Source organism: Sceloporus undulatus, chromosome 1 (genome assembly GCF_019175285.1).
Source record: "Sceloporus undulatus isolate JIND9_A2432 ecotype Alabama chromosome 1, SceUnd_v1.1, whole genome shotgun sequence".
Lineage (NCBI taxonomy): Eukaryota > Metazoa > Chordata > Lepidosauria > Squamata > Phrynosomatidae > Sceloporus > Sceloporus undulatus.
Genome location: NC_056522.1, coordinates 221,114,034 through 221,140,891, shown reverse-complemented (window position 1 = coordinate 221,140,891; position 26,858 = coordinate 221,114,034). Strand labels below are relative to the sequence as shown.

General features: G+C 39.9%; 1 protein-coding gene across 24 annotated transcripts in view; it reads right to left on the bottom strand.

Annotated features, from left to right (window-relative positions):
• NEB (nebulin) overlaps nt 1–26,858 on the bottom strand; it is a 215,393-nt gene that overhangs the window by 161,633 nt on the left and 26,902 nt on the right. For 23 of the 24 annotated variants that reach the window (XM_042478209.1, XM_042478218.1, XM_042478235.1 and 20 more), the window contains exons 14-34: nt 25,695–25,796; nt 25,486–25,593; nt 25,292–25,396; nt 23,386–23,484; nt 20,780–20,884; nt 19,069–19,176; nt 18,854–18,967; nt 17,441–17,542; nt 17,240–17,347; nt 17,047–17,151; nt 16,480–16,578; nt 14,392–14,496; nt 7,748–7,855; nt 7,533–7,646; nt 5,903–6,100; nt 5,202–5,309; nt 3,824–3,922; nt 2,368–2,472; nt 2,164–2,271; nt 671–982; nt 364–570 (exon numbers count right to left, since the gene is read on the bottom strand). In XM_042478209.1, the coding sequence (XP_042334143.1) occupies nt 364–570; nt 671–982; nt 2,164–2,271; nt 2,368–2,472; nt 3,824–3,922; nt 5,202–5,309; nt 5,903–6,100; nt 7,533–7,646; nt 7,748–7,855; nt 14,392–14,496; nt 16,480–16,578; nt 17,047–17,151; nt 17,240–17,347; nt 17,441–17,542; nt 18,854–18,967; nt 19,069–19,176; nt 20,780–20,884; nt 23,386–23,484; nt 25,292–25,396; nt 25,486–25,593; nt 25,695–25,796 (2,619 nt within the window). The remainder of the gene's footprint in view (nt 1–363; nt 571–670; nt 983–2,163; nt 2,272–2,367; nt 2,473–3,823; nt 3,923–5,201; nt 5,310–5,902; nt 6,101–7,532; nt 7,647–7,747; nt 7,856–14,391; nt 14,497–16,479; nt 16,579–17,046; nt 17,152–17,239; nt 17,348–17,440; nt 17,543–18,853; nt 18,968–19,068; nt 19,177–20,779; nt 20,885–23,385; nt 23,485–25,291; nt 25,397–25,485; nt 25,594–25,694; nt 25,797–26,858) is intronic. The other variant, XM_042478375.1, reaches the window with a different exon arrangement.

Genomic DNA, 26,858 nt, shown 5'->3' with positions numbered 1-26,858 from the left:
TAGAATAAACTATTGGCATTTCCCTGTCTAATTTTATGGCTTGCTGCTTTTAAACACAGATTTTGGAATAAAGAAAAAATGCACCTTAAAACAAAATCATACATGAAAGAAAATGAATGATCTCTAAGACTATGTTCATCACAGCCTTTTCACTTAATGGATTTTGGCTGTGAGAATCTGGTTCCAAATTTTAAAAAGTTGTACTGTATCATGAAAAAATATAAAATACAATACGTTCCCAAGAAAAGGGAGTGGCAATCATTGCTTTAGCTAGATATGATTTCAGAACTAACTGATTCAATATACTTTTCTTTCCTAAATATTATTACGCTGTTCTGACATCTTTCCCTGGGGTTTACTCACATCGCTGAGCTGAAGTGCATTCTGCTTAGCCTGGACCATGACAGGTGAATCTACCACACTGGTAAATTTGATAGTGTCCGGGTGCTGGCGGTATTTCTTCTCATTCAAAGCATCTCCTGCTTTTTTAGCTTTCTCTACATCCAGTGAACCAATTGGGATCCACCCAATGCCTTTCATCCAGCTATTAAAATCTGCCTTGTAAAGATTCTTAATAATAAAGGAAGGAAAGAAAACACAGAGTAATTAGACAGATAATTTAAAAAGCAAACAAACTTCTGTTTGGACACACTCACACTGGCATACTTACATCACTCTGGATCTGCATCATGTTTTTAGATCGTTCCACACTTATAGCATCAGGCAGGAAAGTGTAATGATGCACCAAATGCTTATAGTTTGTATTGCTGGCAATATCTTGGGCCTTCTTGGCAGCTACAACATTGACCATATCCAGCGGAGTGTTGTATTTGGTCTTGCTCTCCTCATATGCTTTCCTGTACTCTCGTTCTGACTGCATCTTGGCGACATTCATATAATGGACCAACTTGGGATCATCTTGGAGGCTCCTAAAGCCAACCAATTTACCCTTGGCACTTTCATAGTCCTTTTTATACTGGAACTGTGGGAGCAGAATTGGAAGTGACAGTCACATCCTGGTAAACATACAATGCAAACCAAACTTTTGCAAACCAAAGGCAAAAGTGATTCCTGCTACTAAACATGAAGTGCACAGCATTTATACAACAGTATCATTTTAAAGAGGCATTGGCAGCAAAAACAGGATCATACCTAATTCTGGCATGATAGCCACTGCACATACTAAATGCATGCCACCAGTAGAACTAAAACCAATTGCATGATGGTTACTGGCGTGAGGAACAGACTATCTCAGGAATGGGAAATATATAGTCTTTCAGAAGTTGTCAGCCTGAAAATCCAAGCAATGCTCAAATTTGCAGTCCTGCAAAATGTTGTTCCACATGCATTCAGTTTAGTGCAGCTATTAGCAAGATTTTCTAGCTATTTGCAGAGATAGGTGAAAACTGAAAATTCTGTATGTGTAGTTAGCTAAGCAAGGCCATCACTGTTGATCACATTAGTTGTTTGCACTCAGTATATGGAGTGACCACCTCCCTGGAACTGGTTGTAATCATACTATTACCACCATTAATAGTAAGAAGGAGGGGTTAGGGTCAGATCAAGTTATTTGCACTTGCGTCCCATTCCACACTCAGCCATGAAATCCATTGGGTGACACTGGACAAGTCACATCTTGTCAGCCTCAGGAGAAGGCAACCTCCTCTGAACAAATTTTGCCAAAAAAAACCCACAACCATTATAGGTTTGCCCTAGGGTCGCCGTAAGTTTGAAATGACTTGAAGGAATACAACAACAACCCATTTGTTGCCTCTTGTGCATTCAGACCAATCTTTCAATAGAATAGTTTAAAAATAAAAGGTGCATGCCAAACAGAACTGAACACTTTGATTTCAATGAAAAAGTCTAGTAAAAAGTCTGATAACTATGGAAACTTTCAAGTCTCATTCAGCTTCTTCCTAAATTGTGAAGTGTCAAGTATTATTTACCAGTCTGGGCTCTTTTCAGGAATGTGGTACATTATAAGTGATTAAATCCACAAAAATCTGATTACAAAACCAGCATTGATTTTAATGCCTGGATTTAGAACCCAATACAGGCTATTTCTTAGGACTAATCATAGACGGTTAATCTATCAAATATCCAGTTTGGTGAGAGTTTTTTCCCTTAAAAGAAATACCAGTTTGACATGAAAGTACTTACATCACTGGCAGTGTTTCTAGCTGCCTTGGCAGCTTTGATGGAAATGGCATCATTTCTCAGGTCATACCCCTTTGTTTTCATTTCATCTAGCCCCAGTTTGTAGTAATTCTAGAAGATAATGGAATGTTTTATTGATAATTTATTGTTATCCATATATATTCAGAATTACTTGCTGAACAAAATATATATTGACAGTAAACTTACATCACTAATATTGTAGGAATTAACCTTTGCCTGGATAAATTGAGGCGCATCTGCTGGAAGATGGTATTTGTGAATTATGGCTTCGTTTTTGGCTTTATAAAGTACCTAGAAGAGAAGCCAATAAAGAAAATGAATATTATGATCACTATAGACACACTTTAGATTAGAATACATGAAAGGTCACTGATGTCAGAACCATGTATGGTTCTGTCATGATGATATGATGACATGCTGACATAATTGGGAGGATGGACATGGGGACTATCAAAGGGCATTATATATTAACCCAGTTGGCGTTCTGGGTTTGGGAACAAATGGATGGGGCAAATGGTAACAGGGTGAAAGTTTATGCGTTTATAACTCTGCCCTTATTGTCAGAAGATCTGGTTCTAAAGAAGGGATGCTTCCCTCCCTTCAATGAAGGTGATTGAATTATAAACTCAGGAGTGGGAAAGGGGGGACTTAAAAAATCAGGATCAAAGGCAGGGGACCACAGCCAGGCAGGATGGGTGGGAACTTTTACACTACGATTCTGGGAACAGACCTTTAGTTTTGACAAAAACCTTGGATGGGTAACTTCTGTCTCAATACCTGAAATAAAACTCTTTTGTTTTCTACCACACTAAGATGTTTTCTTGATTATTTTGGAATATTTTCAGATATCATAATGAAATGTCTTGGAGATGGGATCCAAGTCTAAATATGAAATTCATTTATGTCTCATATACATTGTATACACATAGCCTGAAGGTAATGTTATACATAATATTTTTAAATAATTTTGTGCATGAACTATCAGGAAACAAAGTTGTCTCTATCTCAGCTACTCATGTGGACAATTTTAGATTTTGGAATATTTTGGATTTTGGAATTCTGGATAAGGGATACTCAGTCTGTAATAAGAACATAGGAAGCAGATTTATGCTTGTTTAGATTTTTTATGAATCTAGCCTGGTATTATCAAATGACTGACTAGCAGTAACTTTTCAGAGCATTAGAATCACTGGGCTGGAGTGTTCTTAAAGGCAATCTAGTGCATGCGCCTGCTCTATGCAGGAAACCAAGAGTTAGAAAATCCCCCCCAGAAAGGAGCTCTTCAACTTCTGTTTGAATACCTCTAGTGAGTGAAACTTCACTACCTTTCTAAGCAATTATTTCCATTGTCCAACAGCTATGGAAGTGTCTTCTACCACCTGCAATGTGCAATTTTTGACCGTGGATTAAATCTGGAACATTCTGCTTTAGCCTTCCTTATCCTAATGAGAAATCAAATGCTCTCAATATCTTGAGAAAGGTGTTTTAATACAATCCTGAGTTTATGAGTGGAGAATATACAATTTATAATAGTTATTCTGAAAGAATAAGTCTCTCACACTCTGGTCCATAATCAATACAGCCTAAAGTAAGAGGGCCAACTGTATATGGTCTTTCATCTTTAGTGGTACCCAGTACTTACATCACTCCTTTGGGCTTGGTTGATTTTAGCTTGTACTACAATAGGATCATCATCAATTTGTGTAAACTTTAGAGTGTCCGGATGCTGACGATATTTTTTCTGGCAAAGAAAAATAAAAATAATTATACTTCCTTCATTAAAAGGATACACAAAGAAAATAATATTTCATCTCCATAAAAGACATTTCCAGATACAAACTATTAATATCTTTTACAAACAATTATAGGATATATAAGCTAAATTTGTGCTGTCAAGGAAGCTAATCTTAAAAAAGGTATAGTCCGGGGGTTGGGGGTTGGTTATTTTATAACAGAGAGATTCAGGCCATGCCATCTACACTCAAAGTCTCTGTTCCAAAAATATTTAAGTTGCCAGATGTTCCACTGAAGTCATGTGAACTATTGACCATATTGAGACCTACATAAACATTCACTTCTTTGCTTGTTTTGTAGTGTGCATAAATCCATAGTTATAAGAAGAGTTTGAGATTACATAAAATGGCTCCATGGTAGATTTAAGGGTTGTCCGCACTGGCAAAATAAAGTGGCAACTTGAAGCCATGCAGTTTAGACAACATAAGAGTTGAAAACGAAACTAAACTGTGCACTGAGGCTAAAAGCAGGAGCAAAAAGAAGGTCTGCCTTAATGGATAAAATGCACATCATCGCCCCTGCATATAAACAGCATGGTGCTAGTACAGGACTGCAGGAAAGCAAAAATGTGAAAGTACAACAAACAGGGCAAGTCACCAATAATGCAATGGATGTAATTACAACATACATGAACCAGACAGTCCAACAGGAAGGCAATGGGTAAAGGGGGAGGTTTAGGGGGCATGTATGGTGTACAGCACGTGTTACTGTGTGGCCAATCAGATGGGGGTCTAATGGGACGGCAGCTGGGAGGAGGAAAGTAACTTATTGCTACAGGCAGTATGTTCTTGCAATGGTGTGTATGCATGGTGAGGAGGTGGGGGGGGGGAAATAACCAAGTGGTGTGGTTTGACACACTGCAGTGTGGATTGCCCGTGGGTATTCATCCCACCTCGGAGCTGGCCATGCAGATAGCGAGGCTTCCACCTGCTTTCAGAAAACACAGAATTGAGCCACTTTATCCCATCAGTCTGCTCAGCCCCAGGGTGAAGCTCGGTTGATTTCTTTTTACTTTTACAAAAGTACTAGAAGTATGGGCTTCACTGCTAGTGACTTGTATCCTTTGGCTGAAAGTCTTGAGTTGCCCCTGCTGAGGAATCAAATAAGCAGCCTCAGTTTTATGCATGCAGTTCCTATTTGACAAAAAAATGTGCAAAAGCCTACTTCATGTGCTATCACTTTTAGACTGGGATGAGTTTTACATATATTGTGTCATGTTTATTTACCTCATTAAGAATATCTGATGCTCTCTTATTTTTTTCTGCATCCATGGACCCATATGGCACCCAACCACAACCTTTCATCCAACTGTTGTAGTCAGCTTTATATTCATTCTGAAAAAGAACATAAAAATGACAAATTGCAATTACTATTTGAAGGAAGGAAGGAAGGACGGAAAGAAGGAAGGAAGTCTTTTCTTGCTTGCTCATATTACATTCTCCCAAGCTGTCCCCTATGTGAGGATATATTCACTAACAATGGTTTTCACCTAAAAACAAACTAGTTATAATGGCTGAATAGAATAAATGTAAGATTTTAGCATAGTTCCTAGAAAAGATGAAAATGAAATGCTGAAATTCTGAAGTAGATGCAAATAGTGATTCACCAAACTGATGTGAGGATAAACTCTTGAAAGTCACTATTCAATAATTCTAAAGCTTCTGAATTTCCCCAAAAAGAGAAAGCAATAACCATACAAATATATCTTCTCTGAAGCTGGTGGCTAAACATTCTATGCTCCAGACTATTCACCATTGTTAGGAGACAAGTAAGAAATAATGGGGATCACCAAGTGACCACTTGTGGGACTGTCCAAGGTGGCAAAATAGGACAGAGAAAACCTGAGGAAGATCTTACATCCCTCTATGTGTTTACAAAGCCTTCTTTAGTGGCTCAATAGTAGGTATGCAAATCTTCAATTACTCACATCACTTTGTATAGCATTAGCCTTCTTGGCAAGTTCCACAGGAATACTGTCAGGAGGATAGGAGTAATTATGAATGAGATGCTTGTAATCTGTGTTGCTGACAATCGCCTGTGCTTTCTTTGCTTGGATGACTGAAATCATGTCCAACGGTGCTGTGTACCTGGTCTTTGACTCCTCATAACCTTTTTTGTATTCACGCTACAAAATAATGAATGCATACCATTAAAAATTTAAATTTTCTTTAAAATTGCACAAGGTTTTGTAAACTGTAGGTTACTGCACATCTACATATAAGTCCAGGACAGATTATTAAAGGAATTATTATCTACAACAATCGATAAACTTTGTAAATACTGAGTAATGACTGTTCATTTTGTTTGTTTTTGTAATGAACAAAAATTGAGAGATGTGCCCCAAAATTAAATTAACGTTTTTCTAATTAGTTCTCAGTTAAGGTAAAAGCAATATTATCCCAAAATGTACAGTTGTCCCTCTATATCCAGGGATTCTTTATCCATGGATTCAACACAGTTGTATACTACAGCTTCCATTTAACTTATTATCTACAAAATTTGGTGGCAACTGTGGTACAGAAAGCTATCCTCCCATGCCACAGAACCTGTTTTGAGGAAGCAACAAGAGAACAGCTGGTAAAGGTTGGGTATGGTAAAGCATACAATAAACTAAGCAACTAATATTAAGGATGGATGGCATCATTATGAAGAAGATGAAGCCATCTGAATAAGTTGTGTGGTGCAGTTTTGCCAGCAGTAGCAATGTGAATTTCACTGAAGGCAGGAGCAGCAAGGCAACCTAGTGGATGCTCCAAAAATGCAGAGAGGGATTGAATGTAGCTGACAGGCCACATATTGCTCGCATCTGTTCTACAGAAAACAAGGTCCAAACAGTTGGCACACTGCATTGGATTAATCATCTACCTATTTCAGAATCTGATTCAGAAACATTGCAGGCCTAGTTTTTACAGAAGAATCGACAGCTGAAATGCCAACATTAGGATGGATGGGCGAAACATCCCCCTCTAAAAATAATTACAGATGTTCTCATCTCTCAATCATTTCTCCTGTCCTTTTTGTGTGCATCACAATCATGCATAGATTTACACATACATAAATTCCACTGTGGACAGTAGATCATGCTAACAGGGGTTAGGATTGCAACCTTGGTAATTACAAGCTTGGAAAATCTACTTTGTGGACTAAAGCTACTAGAATTCTTCATGAGAAGAATTATGAAGATTTTGAGAAATAGTAATCAGTTTTCAGTAATGTTGACTTGAGATGGCAATAGGTCACTGGCTCATTGTGTAGAAAGGTTTTGCTTGTTTTCTTGTTAGATTCCTCCTGAATATACATTTATCCAAATCTACACCTTGAATAACTTGTGCAAATGTTACAAAGCCCTTTCACCTTGTCTAGCATTCACTAATAAGAATTAAGACAGCAGTGAATACAATTATCAGATTGTCATTAAAAGAGTTCATTAGGATTTGTTTTGACACTTATCCCTGCTTCTTCTTTTTTACTCTCCTTGGGATGAAGATAAATGAACAGCTACAAAGACTTTAACAGACCGCCACCTTCCCATTACAGTGAACCACAGTGGTACTTACATCACTCTGCAGTTTGGCCACTTTCCGAGAAAGCACCATTTTGGGATCATCTTCAATGCTCAAAGCTCCAATTAACTTCCCTTTGCTCTGTTCATAACCCTTCTTATACTCCACCTACATGTGAAAAAGACATTAATGTTCTTCTATATTCTGTAAACTTGGCATAGATATTCAAATCAATGAAAGAGTTGTTGACATTTCTATGCAACACTCACATCACTTGCAATCTTTCGATTGGCTTTAGCAGCAAGGATTGGAATGGCATCCATTTTGATGTCAAATTTCTTGTCTTTTGATTGCTCCCAATCATACTTGTACCAGTTCTGACAGAGGTAGAAACAAGTAACATGAGATGATATCACATAAAATCCCTAATGTACTGTAGAAAACAACAAAACCTATAACTACCATGTGCATGAATCGCTTAAAATATGAGGATTGTTTTGATTAGAAAAATACTATATATACCCAACTATAAGACTACTTCATGTATAAGTCGAGGGCAGATTTTGGGGCCAAAATTATGGATTTCGATCCGTGGATAAGTCGAGGGGAAAACTTTGGATATGTAACAAAGCAAAGTTTTACAGAGAAAAGCAAAGGAAAACAGTGGCGGGGTACATACCTCCGCTTTGCGGCGCTCTGCCGCCGCCGCCGCCAGTAGGTCCGCGGGGGAGCCGGAGCCTTCACACGGCCCGACTCCCGCGCGGACCGAAAAAGAAGCTCCGTCGCTACGTCACAAGCGGCGCGACGCGTACGGACGCTCAGCGTCCGATACGCAAAGATGGCGCCGGCCATGTAGAAGGGCTGGCACCATCTTGTATGGACGGAGTCCGTATTAGGCCCAGGGGCGTCTATAAGAGACGCCCCTTTTTTAAAATGGGACGTCCTCCGGACGTCCCAAATGGCGGTGCAGAAAGCACCAATGTCAATGAACTTAACATTGGGCACAGGGGTGGGCCTTTGCTAGCTGTGTTCCAGCAGAGGAATGATTCGTGTTGTATTTTTTCTCTGCTGCTGTGTTGCTTTGTGGGGGGGAGAGTTTATGGATATGGGGAGTGTACAGATTGGGGAGGTAATGGATGATTGTGTTGGTGTGAGCAGGGCTCCCATTGGAGTAGTGTGGGGAGGGGGAGATATAGTGGTAGGAGAGTGGAGTCATATCGTAAGGGAAGGCGAGATCGATGTGTAATATCTATCTCTCCTTCCATCCACTCTCCTAACCAAAGAGATCTGAGGGTCAGTCCAACTGTACCACAAACCCTGTCTCTGCTCTTGTGCAGTGCCAGGTCCGTAAAGAATAAGACCCACATAATGTATGATCTGTTAGAGGATAAGAGCTGTGACCTGGCTTGGGCCTGAAAGCTAAGCAGTGTGGGCACAGGCCCTCCCTGCTGGGTACTCAGTTAAGGACCAGACCAGGTGGGGGGGGGGGGGGGGGGGTGTTGCCTTGATTCACAAGAACACCTTTTCCTTAACCAGGAACCATGTCTGACATACTGCCCATATCGAATGTATTTACCTGACCCTGAAGGCCAGAGACAGTTTAGGGATTCTGTTGGTCTACTGGCCACCCCGTGTGCTAACAGACTCCCTGCCCGAGCTGACACAGCTGGTCTCGGAGCTGGTGTTGGAGTCCCCTAGGCTTCTTGTCCTGGGGGATCTCAACATCCCCTTCGAGGCCAGCCATAGTCCAACAGGTGCGGCTCGGGAGTTCATGGCTACCATGACTGCCATGGGCCTGTCCCAATTGGTCTCAGGGCCCACGCATTCTGCCGGTAATACGCTTGATGTGGTCTTTTGTATGGACATGGAGAGTCCGTGGGCAGAGGTAACAAATATCTCCGCCTTGTCATGGACGGACCATTTCCTGGTCGAGGTTAAAATCAAGGCATCTACCCAGATCCCTCCCGGGGGTGGCGGACCTATTAGGATGGTCCACCCTCGAAGGCTGATGGAACCCAAAAGGTTCCAAGAAGCCCTAGAGGGGTATATGGTTGGAACTGACGGCGATTCTGTTGATGCCCTGACTAACACCTGGGATACTGATCTCTCCAGGGCTATACACAGCATCGCTCCCAAGCGTCCTCTCAGGCCTGCTTCCAAAAAACAGCCCTGGTACACGGAAGATCTCAGGGAAAGGAAGCAGGCTCTGCGACGACTAGAGCGCAACTGGCGAAGACACCAGCACTTAGCCGACAAGGCACTCCTAGACTCTCATTTGAAGGCATACGGAGTGGCAATAAGTGCAGCAAAGAATTCGTTCTATGCTGCACGTATTGCATCCGCGGAGTCGCGTCCGGCAGAGCTGTTCAGGGTAGCGAGGGAGCTTACTCAGCTGCCCTCCTCCCTGAACCCTATTTTGGAACCATCCAAGGCCTGCTGTGACGAGTTTAACAACTTCCTCGCAGATAAAATCTCTCGGATAAGGGCTGATCTCGACGCCAGTATTTCTTCAGGTTCCAGAGTAGAGGTCTCCAGAGCTTCCGTGGACTTTGTTGTACTGGATCACTTTGAGTCTGTGAGTACTGAGGAAGTGGGCAAGATTCTTCAAAGTGTTAGGAAGACAACGTGCTCTCTCAATCCCTGTCCCTCTTGGCTAGCAGCTCGGGGGGGGGGGGGCGGGCGGTCGTAACTACCATGTTACGCCGCATAATTAATTCATTTTTTAGGGAAGGGCAATTTCCCTCCAGCTTGAAATTGGCCACTGTAAAACCGCTGCTGAAAAAGCCCTCCCTAGACCCCCTGATTTGAAGTAATTATCGGCCTGTTTTGCTGCTGCCTTTCTTGGGGAAGGTGATCGAGAGGGCGGTTGCCTTCCAACTTCAATCGGTCTTGGATGATACGGATTTTCTAGACCCATTTCAAACTGGCTTCCGGGCAGGCTATGGAGTTGAGACTGCCATGGTCGCCCTCGTCGATGATCTCCGTCTGGGCATGGACAGGGGTAGCGTGTCCCTGTTAGTGCTCTTAGACATCTCAGCGGCTTTCGATACCATTGACCATGGTATCCTTCTGGAACGCCTGAGGGAGTTGGGTATCGGGGGCACTGCGCTCCAGTGGTTCCGTTCCTACCTCTCGGGTAGATTCCAGATGGTGCAGCTGGGGGACGTGTGCTCCAATAAGAGGGCACTTACATCTGGTGTCCCTCAAGGAGCCATTATGTCCCCATGCTGTTTAACATTTACATGAAACCGCTGGGTGAGATCATCCGGAGACACGGGGCGTGGTGTTATCAGTACGCTGATGACACCCAAATATGTTTCTCTGTGTCTCCGATTGATGCAGTGACCAGGGATGGCATCTCTCCTCTAGATGCCTGTCTGGAGTCAGTAATGGGCTGGATGAAGGAAAACAGACTCAGCTTGAATCCAGAGAAAACAGAAGTACTCGTGATAGGTTCCCCTGGCCCGGGGATGGAGATTTGTCCGCCTGTCCTGAATGGGGTCATGCTTCCCCTGAAGGACTCAGTTCTCAGTCTGGGGGTGCTTCTGGACTCGTTGCTCCATCTTACATCTCAGGTGGATGCGACAGTCAGGAGCACTTGTTATCAGCTTCGGCTGATACGCCAGCTGCGACCCTTCCTGGGCCGGGGGGACCTTGAAACGGTGGTACATGCTCTGGTAATCTCTCGGTTGGACTTCTGTAATGCGCTCTACATGGGGCAACCCTTGTACCAAACTCGGAAGCTTCAATTAGTGCAGAATATGGCAGCTAGGTTAGTCACTGGATGCCCCAGGACTAGCCACATAACACCTATTTTGCAAGATCTTCATTGGCTGCCCATTTGCTTCAGAGCCCAATACAAGGTGTTGGTTATTACCTATAAAGCCCTAAATGGCTTGGGCCCAGGGTACTTGGAGGACCGCCTCTCGCCATATAATCCGCCCTGCACTCTCAGATCGGCCGGGAAGCAATTGCTGAGGGTTCCTAATACGAAGTACACCGTGACTGCACAGAGGGCATTTTCCAACTTGGCCCCGTAGCTCTGGAACTCCCTTCCCGGCGAGCTCCGCTCTGTTGCCTCCCTTGACCTGTTTAGGAAGAAGCTCAAGACCTATCTCTTCCAACAGGCTTTCCCCCAGGTGTTGTGACATCTGCTCTCCCCCCTTCACATTAGCACTTCTTAACCTAGCTATTGTTGTGGTATTTTAATGTTTCTAATCTTTTATCTTGTTTTTAAAATTTGATGTATTGTTGTGTGATTTTATAATGTAGATACTGTTGGAAATTGTACATTGTTTCGTACCCTTGTTGTAACCCGCTTTGATCCCTTTGGGAAAGCGGGCTATAAATAAACAGTATTATTATTATTATTATTAATAGAATTTCAGCAGGCCCAACTGTTTGTACTTATACTAAAGGCAAGATGGATGGCGGAATAGAGAGGGAGTCAGTGCTTCACCAAGGGATGGTTGCTTTTTTTGAAAAGAGTTAAAGTACAGTATTTACATTGACTTGTGGATGAGTCAACTCAAGTTTTTGGGGTCAATTTTTTGACTAAAATTTCTAGACTTATACATGAGTAAATACAGCGACTGGAATTAACATTTTTAAGGAATATAATTTGCAAAAATTTGTCATCATCAATAGATTTGACTGTCACAAAAATGTGTTCCAAAAGATCTTTACAGTCATTAGAAACTACTGCACACACACCAGGATCAAGCTATTTTCTTCCTCTCTTAGGGATCTACAGAGCTCTCTTCTTCAAATTACCAATCTTTTTACAAAATTATCCTGTACCTATTACTATAACTACTGTATTCTATTTCTATTCCACTGACTGGGCAGCATATAAATAAATCCTATTATTATTTTATTATTATTTCTAGGGATTTTATCTCACCAGGCTCATTAGGTGCCACAATTGCATTAGTCAAGGAAATGCATACATACCAGGTTGGGGATAGTCACTATCTCATAGCTCTTTAAAAATGTCATGGTGCTGCTTTTATCCCAGCCTCTCCCTTCCTCATGCTGGCCTCCATAGCCCCAGCTCCTTGCCCTAACCCCTCTCCAGCATGCTTTTCAATCTGTATTTATTTCTGTTTTTAGCACAATTGTGTGATCATGGCAATCCATTAAGTAAAAGAAAGAAAGAAAGAAATTGGAAAAAATCAGCCTGCTTGGGAATAGTGAGGAGGAAGGAGAGAGGAGCAGAACTGTGCCACCTCATACCACATGACTGCCCATTTATTGGAACAGCCTTGGAAGAAACCTATCACACTTGAATTAGCAGTGCAAATGCAGTGCAACTGGGAGGGATTTATGGTTTTGACCATCAGTGAGAAGCAATGAGTGGACTCAGTGGCATCACTAGGGAGTGCCTAAAAGGGGGTAACACCATTGTTCCTCAAACACCTGCCTTTTGGCAAAAACAGATTGTGGCATTCACCTGTGTCCCATTAAAATGCTGAAGAGATGGTGGGAGGCTTAGTGGGAGGAGAAAGGAGAGGCCCCAGATTTTTAAAAAATAAGAATAAAATAAAAGTTCAAATTCCAAAAAATTAATCTTTCATTTTTTAAAAAATATATTTTTTAATTTTCTTTAAAAACATAAGTTTACCAATTGTTCATTTTGAATACATGAAATTATGTATATGTACATTTAGTCTGTATGATATTTTAATTTAAAAGTATAATTTGAATTGTGCTAGTTGTTTACTGTATGTAACAACTATTACCATTACATCCAGAGATATACGGGAATTATAATTTATGAGTAACATTAGTACAAAGAAATTACAGTGGGGCCTCATTATTCACTGATATTTGGTTCCAGAACCCCCCATGGATACCAAAATCTGTGGATGCTCAAGTCCCAGTAAATATAATGGCATAGTAAAATGGTATCTCTTATATAAAAGGGCAAAAATCAAGGTTGTATATTTTTAAAGTATTTTCAAGCTGTGGATACTTGAATCCATGGATAAAAAATCCGTGGATAAGGAGGGCTGACTCTATTATGGATTCTGTATGGTGTGATATAGGAAGAGATCAATGGGGGTGACACCATGAGTTACTGCACAAGGTGACACCAACACTAGTGATGTCACTGGACGGACTACAGGCCATGTACTGGACAGACACAGCATCATGTGATAAGGCACAGTCATAGATGCTACTATTCTGCTCTAATTCCACTTTTCAAGCTTCATGTGATAAAGTCCTAGATCCCGATCAGAAACTACTACTATCCCTGCAGAACTCCAAGGGCTTGTCTCTCCATTTCACCTGCCTCCAACCCATTTTTCCTGCTATCTACATGTGGCCTTAACAATATATTTACTGTGAGCTTTCCCTTCCTTCTTATCTATTCTTCCCTCCATTTGCAGGATCTGAGCATATATGCTTAGCACAGATTTAGGCACAGTGCTCTCTCAAGTGAAGAAAGATGTCTTTGTCATAACATGTGCTTCTGCAAATTAGTTTGCCTTGTTTTGTGATTAGCGGTTGGAAGGCAAACACAGGCTTACTTAGGAGGTTTGATTACCGAGGTAAACATATTTGAAGAAATCCTTATACTGAAGAGAAAATGTACCAATTGTTGGGAATACGTATTTCCTTAATGTCTAGTTTGACCGTCCAACTCTTCCTTCTCTGTCCTTTTGGAATCCTGATTAGATAGCCCAGAATCAAGTTTCCTTTCTTCAGTCACCTACTTCTAGAGTCCCTAGAATGTCTTATTTTTCTCCTTCCTGTTAGGGTTAGGTTTCTGCACAAGCCCCATTGTAATTGATGATGATGATGATGATGATGATGATGATGTAGTAACCAAGAGCAAATTGTTGTTTGCAGCCTAGTCATGTCTTTGTAACAGTGAAAATGGCCCAAATATTGTAAGGCTCATACTTACATCACTGAGGTTATATGCATTGACTCTGGACTGAAGGAACAGAGGAGCATCTGGAGATATCGAACATTTGGACTTCTCACTCTCATGTTTGGCTTTATAGTTCAACTGAAATGTCAAAATGAACATATAATGTTACAAAACGTGAAATTAGTTTTAAAAATTTAGCCTATAGTGTGCTCCTTCTATGTGTAGGAAGCTTTAATCGATTCTTCAGGTCCTCTTCCACACTAGAGAATAATATCATTATGAGTCTATCTTAACTGCCATGACAACATGCTATGGAATCCTAGGATTTGTAGTTTTTGTGAGATTCTAGAAGAGCTCTCTGGCTGAGATTTCTAAATACACTCCCTAAGCTCCAGATCCCAGAATTCCATAGAATGGAGCTATGATAGTTAAAATGGATTCACTTTGTTTTAACTGTATAATGTGAAAGGGCTCCTGGTGGAATTTTCAGAACTGTATTCCCCACCCCCTTACAGGCTTTCAAAATACCTGCAAACCAATTCTAGCAGACATCCTAGGTCTCCAGAGCTCATTCACAGGGGTGCATGGGGTGGGGGCTGCATTGGAGAGGACTGACTGCTTTCCTCTCAGTTTTGCCTGATTTCATTATTTGGCAACAGCAAAGAAAGAAGAAAGGCGGTGAGAGAATAGCTGCTTGCTCTGTGCAGCCTGTTTCTCTGATGCCTGGCTTCTGTAGATGGGGATTGTGGGAATCCACATGGCCAAAGCGGTATTGGAGGGAGCTGGAATAATTGTCTTGGGGTACAGTACCCTATGTGAATTCTAGCCATTGATTATAATACTTGGGCTTCATGAACAAGCTTGTGAGACAATCAGAACACTCCAATTTCTGTGAAAATTTAGCTGTGCAAATTATATAGACAAATTATAATAAGATTATGTTTGCATTTCACTGAAAAATAATCAGAAGCTTGAAGGGCTTGGTTGTTGCAGTTGTGAATTATTGTTGTTTTGTTCAATATTTTAAAATTACATATTTTGTCTTGTTTTCTTTTTTCACTTTCTTTGCCCTTCTCCTCCTAATATGTGTCTCCTCAGATCCGTTCCTTTCATCTTTTTAATATTTCAGTTTTCAGTGGGATAGTTGCAACGTCTGAATTTCAAGCTGCTTCAGCAGAATGTGATCAACATCATGTAAACAAATTTAGTTAATTAATATAAAGTTTAAACCCAGAATAAAGTCAGAGAACTTTTGGCCATCAAATGTTTTGAATTACAGCTCCTACAATCCTTTATCATTGTCTCTGTGGGTGGAGCTACTGGGAAATGACAGAGGAGGGTAACAATTCTCCATTACAACAACAGAGATGTTTATCACACTATGCTCTTAAAGAGGTACTATTCCAGTGTGACTCCTCTAGCAGCCTCCTGTTGCATGCTGGGATTGGCAGTTTTAAGGAGCTGAACTTCTCTGCCTGAGAATTCTAAATACCCCTCCTTAAAACTGCCAATCCCAGCATGCAACAGGAGGCAGCTAGAGGAGTCACACTGGAATAGTACCTCTTTAAGAGCTCGTCTGATAAACACCAGAGAATGGGTTGATTCCTTATACAAGCTTCCCACTACAACAGATGTAGATTCATAGGGAGCTAAAATAATATTTAAATCACTAGGCTTAATGACTCCAACTTAAAGAGAATAGGAAGCTCATCAAGAATGAAAACTGAATTATAATTCAGAGATCTGGAATATCTGATGTTCTAATATAGAAGTAAGTAAGTCAGGGCATGTAATAGTTGGGAATTCCAGCCCACAAATTGCCCACATACATCTTCATCATGCAGGTATTCCAGGTGAGGAAAATATACCTTTCAGGAAAATCAGACTCTTGACAGCTAACCATTGCTTATTCCTAGTTTTGTATGGAGAACTACTACATTCTTTTCCTCAAATAGAACAAGTGTTCATTCTCATGTCCATGCCCGAGTTATTCCTCTGCGGCTTCTGGAGCCTGCTCAGTAATGTCACAAGGAGAAGCTACCACAACTGTTTGTGTGATGAGGCATAGTGAAACGTAAGAGTAGACAGGAGACTGTTGCTTTTAGTTGCTAGGTTACTTACATCGCTCAGCTGCTTGGAATTAATCTGTGCTTGTACCAGAACAGGCGAGTCTGTCACTTGTGTAAATTTGATCTTGTCAGGATGTTTTTTGTAGGTATACTAGAGGGAGAAAAAATAATAATTGGCAGTTGATTTTGAGTAGGAGCCAGTATCATAGTCCTATTTTTAAGTATTAGCATAAATGAAAGGATTTATAATTCAGGTGTTGTAGTGCTCTTTATTCTCTGAAGTGAGGACTGGTCAAGTCAACACTGCTGTTTCCAAATGTCAAAGCCTGCAAACTATCAAAGGTACAAACTTCCAAAGATCCCCAGATGTTTTGTCAGATCAATTTAACATTTCCTAGTCAATGTTAACTAAGAATTATGAGTGACAAGGTAGTCATGGAATATTTGCCACATGCAAGCACAGTCGACTAAGCCACTATTACTTGCATAAACAGCCTGGTTATGTATAAATTTACCTGAGAAAACGTGCATGTGCTGAACACATTTTGTCCATTAGATGTCACAATAATCCTATAAAGTAAATGTAACAGAGATCTGCCAGCAGTAAATGAATACCTACATCTTTGCACTGGTCTAGTTTCTTTATGGCTTCATATTCTTGAGTTATGGTCTGTGGAAAGTAGCATTTTGACTTGTCCTCTTCATAGTCTGCTTTGTAATTTTTCTAGAAAAAGAATAACAATGGATCAATCGCTACCACCAAATTTGTCTGAACAAGCAAAGCCAGAAAGGTCAATATATTTCATACTTACATCACTCTTCATGGCTTCAATTTTCATACAGTGTGTTTGATATGGGTCTTCAAAAGTGCCTATGTAGTGGCCCAAGATATTATTTATATATGGTTCTTTATATTTCACCTATAGGAGAAGAAGAACATTGCCTCATGTTACTACAGCTCATGAACTAGATTGGGGAGTCTGGTATCTAGGAGCAATAACTAGCACACTTACCTCACTGAAGTTTTTCAGAACATTGTCGACTTGATATTTTGGAGTGTCACAGTAGTTAATACTTATTCCTTTATTCTTTTCATATGCTTCCTTATATAATCTCTGCCAAGGAATTAAAATGGAAGATCATAAGTCTATGATAAATATCACAATTCCCTACTCTTTTCACCAGTGAAAAAGCTTGTACGCTCTTCAAATACTGAACATCCACCATTACATCATGTATGCAGCCACCTTCTATGTCTAATCTGCAGCTGAGCTTCAGAGGTTACACTTTCTGAAGATGGATGTTCATTTAGATAATTGTAGCTAATAGCTATTGATAATCCTATTGTTTGCAAATTTGTCTTACCCTTTTGAAAAGCCATCTAAAGCAGTCCTATCACATGTCAGTGAATGAGATAAGTAAGTTAAACATTGCATGGGATGCATGAATTTTATCTTTCATCTGCCCAATTTCATAATAAAAATACAATACATGCTAAACAGTCAACAGAAACAATCAGTAGAGGGTATCAAAACATATTAAGGCGAGTGTGGTGTAGTGATTTGAGCCCTGGACTATGATTCTGGAGATAAGAATTTGATTCACCTCTCAAGAATGGAAACCTACTGGGTAACATTGGGTGAATCACACAATGTTATTGCCAGAAACCCCTGTGATAGAACCACCTCAAGGTCATCATAAGTGGATATGACTTGAAGGCACACAACAGTGTGTGTTCAGTCTGGCTCTGTGAATATGTAAAAAAAATTCTCAACTCTAAATCCATAATCCAGGATCTAAAACCAAAAATGCATGGGGAGAAGGAAACAAGTGACCAAGAGACAACAGTATGGGTGCCAGGAAAGGACACCCCATAAGTGGGGAGTTACAAATAAAAAAATACCCTCTTTTCTAGCCACCCACCTAACTTCATTCAGTGGGAGCACCTGAAGTCATCCAACGATGACTTCAGGGTTCCAGCAAGGGCATACAGGAGGAGATGTTTCTTAAGAAACTGTTCCTTTAGAAACTCTTGCAGGAGGAAGGTAGTATTAGCAAAAATATACCAACACCAACAACCTGCTCCCTCTCCAATGGGCTCCTCCATTGGACTAATACAACTTCCATAAATGGAAGAAACCTTTCTGCTTATGGAAATGTTTTACACTTCTTTCTTATCAATTTAAGCTGTAGGGGTGGAAGTTCACCAAAGATTAATATGGTCAACTTTTAGAATTTTATACTGTGCCTGTAGTCCTGCCAAGTATCCCAGGTTCTTGTTTTAAACTGTATTTATTTATTTTACTTATATCCTGTCTTTCCACCAAAAAAATCTCTGATCAATGGGATGCAAGTAGCTAAAATGAATGTAAATAAAGGAACGCCCATAAACAAAACTTGATTACAGCGTATATATTAATACTTACATCACTCTGTAGTTTGGCCACTTTCCGAGAAAGCATCATTTTGGGATCATCTTCAATGCTCAAAGCTCCAATCATCTTCCCTTTGCCCTGTTCATAACCCTTCTTGTACTCCACCTATGTTGAGCAGGTGAGAAGTGAGGAAAATAAGTTAACTTTCTTCCATATGCAAATATGTATCAATAAAAGAAATATCTTAATTTCAGTCTAACACTTACATCACTTGCAATCTTTCGATTGGCTTTAGCAGCAAGGATAGGAATGGCATCCATCTTGATATCAAATTTCTTGTCTTTTAATTGTTCCCAGTCATACTTATAGCAGTTCTGATGCAGGATGGGGGGGTGGAAGGAAACAAAATGAGAAGATCATAATATTTATTTAATAGTTTACATACGCACACATGAGAAAGAAAGACATACATAAATTTTCCTAACGTGTGTTACTTAATAACGAATATGAAAGTATGAGTTTATCATTGATTGGATTTCATGAAATTAATGGCACAGTAAATGGAAAAATCTTCTAGTTGTTTTCATGGATCATATGTGTTGTTAGGAACAGGATATATCAATAGCCTGGTTTAGCCAAACAACACTGTCAAGTCATTAGAGCATTGCTCATCTTTGGACTTAATCCTACACAATTTTCTTCTGCAGGGCTCATGTTTCCTCCCCCCTCAACCAATGGATTATTGTAAATACAAAGCATCAACACATATAACAGCAATTCTTTGTTTTTCTTAAATCTAAGCACATACTACTGTACTCAGGCCTTTGCTTTCTTCCCACTCTTTTGTGTTCATGTCCTTCTTATTTCAGAGGAAGTCAGACAGATTTTTCTATACCCTTTGTAAGAGAAAGAGGCAGCTTTGTCTGACTCCACCCATAGTAATGGGTGCCAACCTACCCCAATGCACAGGAACCAGTTTTAGGGGTTCTTCCATCCAAGTCTAATTTAATTTACTTGTTTGTCTCCTGTCCTGTCCTATCCTTTGATGAATTTCCTCAGAGAATACACATTCAACTTACTATAAGGATTCAGATAATTCGTCTTGTTATCACTGCAAGCTCTTATCTTTCCCTTCACACCCAGATGAATGGGCTCTAACACTACCAGTCAAATTACATTATGAAGCTATTCTGTCTTTCCCCCATCAACAGATTTTCTATAGTAAATAAAAGAATGGAAGGCAACAGAATAAAACACAGGAGGGTTGTAGGTGGAAAACAATGACATATTGACCCCAAATAAAATCTGAGAAAAACAGCTGCATTATTAAACTCTCATCCGGAAACAGCTTATATCTCTGTTTCCCTTACTAAAATCCTTCTTAGTTCACCACCAGATTAGGTAATATCTTTTTTATTTACCTGTTTCTGAGTTCTCTATCCCTTAATTCTTCTTCCTCCTGGTCTACCTTTCTGCTTCATATTTATGTAATCAGTGGAAAATGCCTGACATATACTAGTTGGGTCTCTCTTATCCAAAGCTCCAAAACCCAGAATACTCCAACATCAAAAACTTTTTTTCATCGGTGGTAAGATAGGTGTCAACCTTTGCTTACTGATGGTTCAGTGCACACAAACTTTGTTTCATGCATAAAATTAATAAAAATGTTATGTATAACATTACCTTTGGGCAATGTGTATAAGGTTTATATGAAACATAAGTAAATTTCATGTTTAGACTTGGGTTCCCCTCCCCAAAGTATCTCTTTATGTATATGCCAATATTCCAAAATCTGAAAAAATCCTAAATCCCAAACGTTTCTGGTCCCAGGCATTTCAGTTAAAGGAGACAAGCTGTAGCTGATTGTGGTGGTGATGTGATATAATCTGCATCTCAAATGCTATTAGCAGCCTAGTGTTGTCTGTTGTACCTTCCTACTTCTGAAAGACCTATTTATAATGTAAGATTCATACTTACATCACTGAGGTTATATGCATTGACTCTGGACTGGAGAAAAAAAGGGGCATCTGCAGGAATGGAACATTTGAACTTCTCATTCTCATGTTTGGCTTTGTAGTTCAACTGAAATGCAGAATGAACAAATAATGACATAAAAATGATGACACAAGTTAATCAATTCAGATTTCAAAACAGATTGTTAAAACAGAACTAAATAGGAATATCCAAAAATCTAAAATCAGATGTCTCACATACACACTATTTCTGTGCCTTTTATTTGACCAAGAATAATATTTCCATTGTTACCTATAAAAGGAATCAGATTGCACCATCAGAGAGTGTGGACACAGAAACAATAGATGGCACTTGCTATCATATGAAGTAAAACCTCCAATCAAATGTAGTGTAAAAAGCTCTCCTTTTTCAAAATATTGCATGTTTTTTAATGTCTAGTATCTGTAAATCCTAACTTACCAAATCTACAAGTATTATATTCTCCTCTTTTGTCAATATAGCTCTATATGTAGTGATTGTTTGCCTCAGTAATAGGAATTACATCTGGGCCATTACAGATGCATATTATAGCAAAATTTATATTGAATAAATATTATTGACAAGGTAAGATTTAAGTCCTTAAAAATAAAAACATATGGAAATTCATAATATATCACTATATATTTCATATCACTCTCATGAACAAAGTGGATTCTAGTCATAACCAGCTAAAAATATAAAATTGCTGCATAGTACTTGTGAACAGGGCTTAATATGAGCCACGAGTTTCTCAAAATTCAGCACTGAACAGAGTTGACCTTGCCATTAGACAAAATGAAGCATCTGCCTCCAGAAGCAGTAGCGTTATCACTGCATCCCCATCCTGACTCCTCAGCAATCTGATCATTCATCTCTATTGAAGTTCTGTTCACCATGCTGTCTGGTGCCCTAACTATCCTGCTGCCTTAGGTGTAGTGGAACACTGTGATACATGTTATGGTCAATAAATATGAGTATTAGACTTTGATGCATAAGACAAGAAAGCTGTCTGTTTCCAGAATCTGCATAAATTGTTAAGAAAGGATACTGGACAGGCTTGGGCTGCTGTGACCTGGGGAGCTATGCCTTATTCTAAACTACACATTGAAAATTCCCTCATTCTCCCCACTCCTGCTGACAAAGAAATTGTTGCACTGATGAAAAAAATCAGTGCTTAGCTGCCTTGTTAAACTCCAGTCAATGGAGACCTGCTGAACTGCCTCAGACTGGTACACCTCCCATTGTGACGTATATTGCACCTTTCAGAGTGGTTGAGCAAAACCTATCTGGATTTGAAAGAGCATAAATATCTAGCATGATTGGCTTTGTCCTGTATGCACAACCCCATTGTTTGATACTGCTCAGACCATTTAAGAGTCATTATCTGTATGCAAAGGGCACGTTCACCTCATTTATATGAGTGTTTCGAGCTTTTATTTTGTAGTGTCCTACATTTTCTTGAATGTCCTACATTTTATGGTGTCTTGTCCTCCTTCACAATTAGGACATCTGGTCACCCTGAGAGAAAGAGTTTCTTTCTCTCAAACCTGCTTCCCTGCTCCAGTCTGCAATCATCTTCTCCACGTCAGATGGTGAGAAAATCCATATGAAGTTTATAGCCTGTAGTCCCTTAAGCTTAGCGCTAGCCCCCCTCAGATTGGTTAGGAGAAGGGTTTTTAGCCTCCATGCTGTTTTCCCCCTTTTTTGCTTTGAGAAACAGCTTGCATTGAGCATACACTGTTCTTTTGTTTCTCCTACTATCTTCTTCTGATGTCTTAATAAAGAAATAATTATTTTTGATGCCAAATCAGCTTGTCCCTCTACCTCATATTTATTTGGAGTCACTTTGGTTAATTGTCTGTTTTTAAAATCTTCAGCCTGTAAGATCCTGCAGAGAGTTAGTGCCTGGAAGAGTTTTCCTCTAAAACCAGTCCACTGCTCTTAACAACTTAACTAAGATATAATTGCCAGTCCAGTTGAGTTCTATATGCAAAATGGAGATAAAGTGTAGATATATGTTGTTTTAGGGTTTCTATTCTTTTTTCTTTTCCTTATTCTTTATTCTTTATAGATTGTTAGACTTTATTCTTAATAATTTTTTTTAAAAAAAGCAGTGATAAAGCAGTATCTTGCCTTTCATCTCAGGTCACAAAATGTTTTAGACCAACCCTAGCACTGAATGCTAAAGCTCCATATTGGGATGTTGAAGTTGTCAGACTATGTCGAGGTTGGAAATAAACACACCCATCTCTGCCATGCAGGCTAACAGAGAGAAACATTGATTCTTGATCAATGAAACATGCCTACCAAAAAGATCTGAACCCTCACACATCTGTAATCAGCAATGGATTATTGCTTCTCCCTGTGTGTACGTATATCAGAACCCTACTGAGACCTCCTCCCCCCCCACCCCACCCCCATGGAACAAGCAGTCAGTCTCATGTCCATACCAGACTTGTTTGTTTGCATATTCTGGATCTGTTCAATAATGTCACAAGAGGAAACTCCTAAATCATGCCTGGAAACTGTTTGTCCAGTGAGGCACAATGAAACAGCAGGAGACTGTTGCTTTTAATTGTCAGGTTACTTACATCACTCAGCTGCTTGGAATTAATCTGTGCTTGTAGCAGAACAGGTGAGTCTGTCACTTGTGTAAATTTGATCTGATCAGGATGCTTTTTGTAGACATACTGGATGGAAGAGAAAGTAAAACAAACCAACAGAAAACATTATATTTTGAATTAGCATCTATTATGTGAGCAAAACATCGTCATATGCAGATCTTAAAGCCCTCAGACTACCAAAGACATGGAGCATTCAAGCAGTATCAGACAAGAGTATGGATAAATTTGATCAACCTTCCTAGTACATCATAAGCGAAAACTATGAATACTCATGTAAACATACTACATTTCCCACACACAGTTACAGTGCCTCAAGCTAAGCCAAAATGTGCTATTATCACATGCACATCTTAAAGTCCTCTAAACTAGACTAAGGCCTGTTACAGACTGCCAAAATAAAGCTGCTTTGGGTCTCTTTGGAGGTATGCTGTTTAAGTGATGCATGCATCCTAAGAATCCGGAAACTGCACCAAAGCTGCACTCCAGTGATTAGGAATGGATTGTGGCTTTGGCGCGACCTCCAGACTCTTAGGACCCATGCATCATTTAAATAGCATACCTCCAAAGAGACCTGAAGCAGCTTTATTTTGGCAGTCTGTAACAGGCCTAAAATAAAAATGAAGAAACATTCATGAGGTCTCGATAAAGAAATATAATACAAGCTTTAACTTATTAATTTACTGAACATTGTATCTATCCCATTAGGTACCAGGGACAGTGCCAAACACCACATTTATTCGCCACATGCCACACACTGGTGTAGGCCATTATCTTCCCTGCTATAGTTAAGAAGAATTAACTGCATGGGAGGTTAGATTTCATTTGAGAAATATTGCATGTGAGCTAAACATATCCTGGCCGCTAGGTGTCATCAGAACCTTGTAAAATGTATATGAAGTTGTTACCTGTCAGAATTGTGAAACCCAAGGGTGAACTACACATTATATGCTAATTAGTGGGGGAAGCCCCTCAACAGTCTTATTTTGATGAACAGTAGCCTCTAGAGGCTGAAGTTTTGAGCAGAATAGCAGCTGGAAGAAAGAAAGGCTGAAGCCATTCTCTACTTTGCATTTTTCAGCTGAAAATCATCCCCATCACACTCCGTTACTCAAAACTCCCCGTCTCTCTCATTGAAAGAAAAGCAATAGAACAGAACTCTGTTTCATGCATTTGGAATGGTGTAATTTGCTTCAGATGCTCTCATGTTAAATATTTCAGTAGAAGGTATCTTGAAGAGCATTTATTTTCAATTTTGTAAATTATTAAACAGAATGATAGATATAGTTAATTAGTACTTTGTCTACATAGTCTTTTTTTTCCATTTGTGTATACATTAAAGGTAAAGCTAAAAGTTTCCCCTTTGACATGATTGTCTAGTCATGTCTGACTGTCGGGACAGTAGTCATCTTCGTTACTAAGCCAAGGGAGCCAGCATTGTCTAAGACGACTCCGTCGTCATGTGGTCAGCATGATTAAATGCTGAGGCGCATGAAACACTGTTACCTTCCCAACAAAGTAGTACCTATTTATCTACTTGGACATTTACATGCTTTCAAACTGCTTGGTTGGCCAAATCTGGGACTAGTGATGGGAGCCCACTCCATCACGTGGCACCTAGGTCTCAAACTGCCAATCTGCCGACCTTGTGGTAATCAGAGTCAACGTTTTAACCACTAAGCCACCATATTAACAGACATTATTTTTGCTTAAAATTTGTTTGTTTTTCATTGTATTCCATAGTGATAGCATGCCTTGCACTGTACAATTTTGAATTTAAAAAGGAATGTAGTTAAGTTTTTCTTTAACTCTTTGTAGTTCCAGAACACATAGTACAGCTAAGGATGAGCTCTCTCAACAATGAAGGAGTACCTACATCTTTGCACTGGTCTAGCTTCTTCATGGCCTCATATTCTTGAGTTATGGTCTGTGGGAAGTAGCATTTTGACTTGTCCTCTTCATAGTCTGCTTTGTAGTTTTTCTAGGGAAGAAAAATGACAAGGGATCCGTCACCACTATGAACTTGTCTGATCAGGAAAATCCAGAAAGGTCAACGTAATTCATACGTACATCACTCTTCATGGCTTCAATCTTCATGCAGTGTGTTTGATATGGGTCTTCAAAACTGCCTATGTAGCGGCCAAGGATATTGTTCTGATAAGCCTCTTTGTATTTGACCTATAGGAACAGAAGAGTACCACCACATATTAGAGCAAATATTCCACTTTAGGAAAGTCTGGTCTTAATAGTGATACAGAAGTGATTGCCACCACACTTACATCACTGAAATTTTTCAGTACGTTGTCAAGCTGATACTTTGGAGTGTCACAGTAGTTAATACTTGTTCCTTTGGCCTTTTCATATGCTTCCTTATATAATCTCTGTCAGGGAAAAATACAAAGAGCATGATATGAAAGGGCTACTGCAAATATAATCATTCGCACTGCACCTTACCTTCCACCCAGTAAGCTTGCTGAGGGCCAGGAACCACTATAGAAGCCCACAGGAAGAAGAGGTATGCTATGAGCAAATCCAGAAAGACTCATGGAAAGGTAGGGAAGAATAGTCTCGTCAGGAAATGCTCCCCCACCCAAGGTACTTTACCCAGGACCTACCCAAAGTTGACACCAAGGTTGGTTTTAAGATCCAATATTATATCCAGGCCTTGTATTAGCATCCAGCACCCTGGTAGGATCCACCAGACATGAGAACTCCCTTAGACCTCCTGAGATAGGCAACATGAAGTTTGGAGCCAATGTTTTAATTTTAATTTTGGACTCCACTCCCTGGATTCCTGACTGTTGACCAAGCTGGCTAGGGCCTTCTGGGAGTAATAATAATAATAAATAAATATAAGTTTTATTTATATCCCACTTTTTGTTAAAAAAGCGGCTTACAAGAGTTAAAATACAACCATATATAGAAAATGTCCCCCCTTAAAAGACAATTAAACAATATAGAATTTAAAATTACATAACAATTAAAACCAATAAAAGTGGCAGAGTCATAATATATATGGGGGGGGGATCACCACATGGCTGAGTAGTTTATTCTGGAAAGGCCTGCCGGAAGAGATCCGTCTTGACAGCTTTCTTGAAGCTGTCTAAGTTGGTGATTTGACGGATCTCTTCCAGCAGGACGTTCCACAGGCTGGGAGTGGTTGCAGAAAAGGCCCTCTGGGAAGTTTCAGTCAGTCTAGTTTTTATAGGTTGCAATAAATTCTTCCCAGAGGACCTGAGAGTACGGGGTGGATTATATGGAAGAAGGCGATCTCTTAGATAGGTTGGTTCCAAGCCAGGTAAGGCTTTAAAGGTAATAACCAACACCTTTTACTGTGCTCGAAAACTAATAAGCAGCCAGTGGAGTGACTTTAATATTGGTGTTATATGGTCACTCCTAGAAGTAGTAGAGTAGAAGTCCAAAACACCTGGAGGTCTAAAATT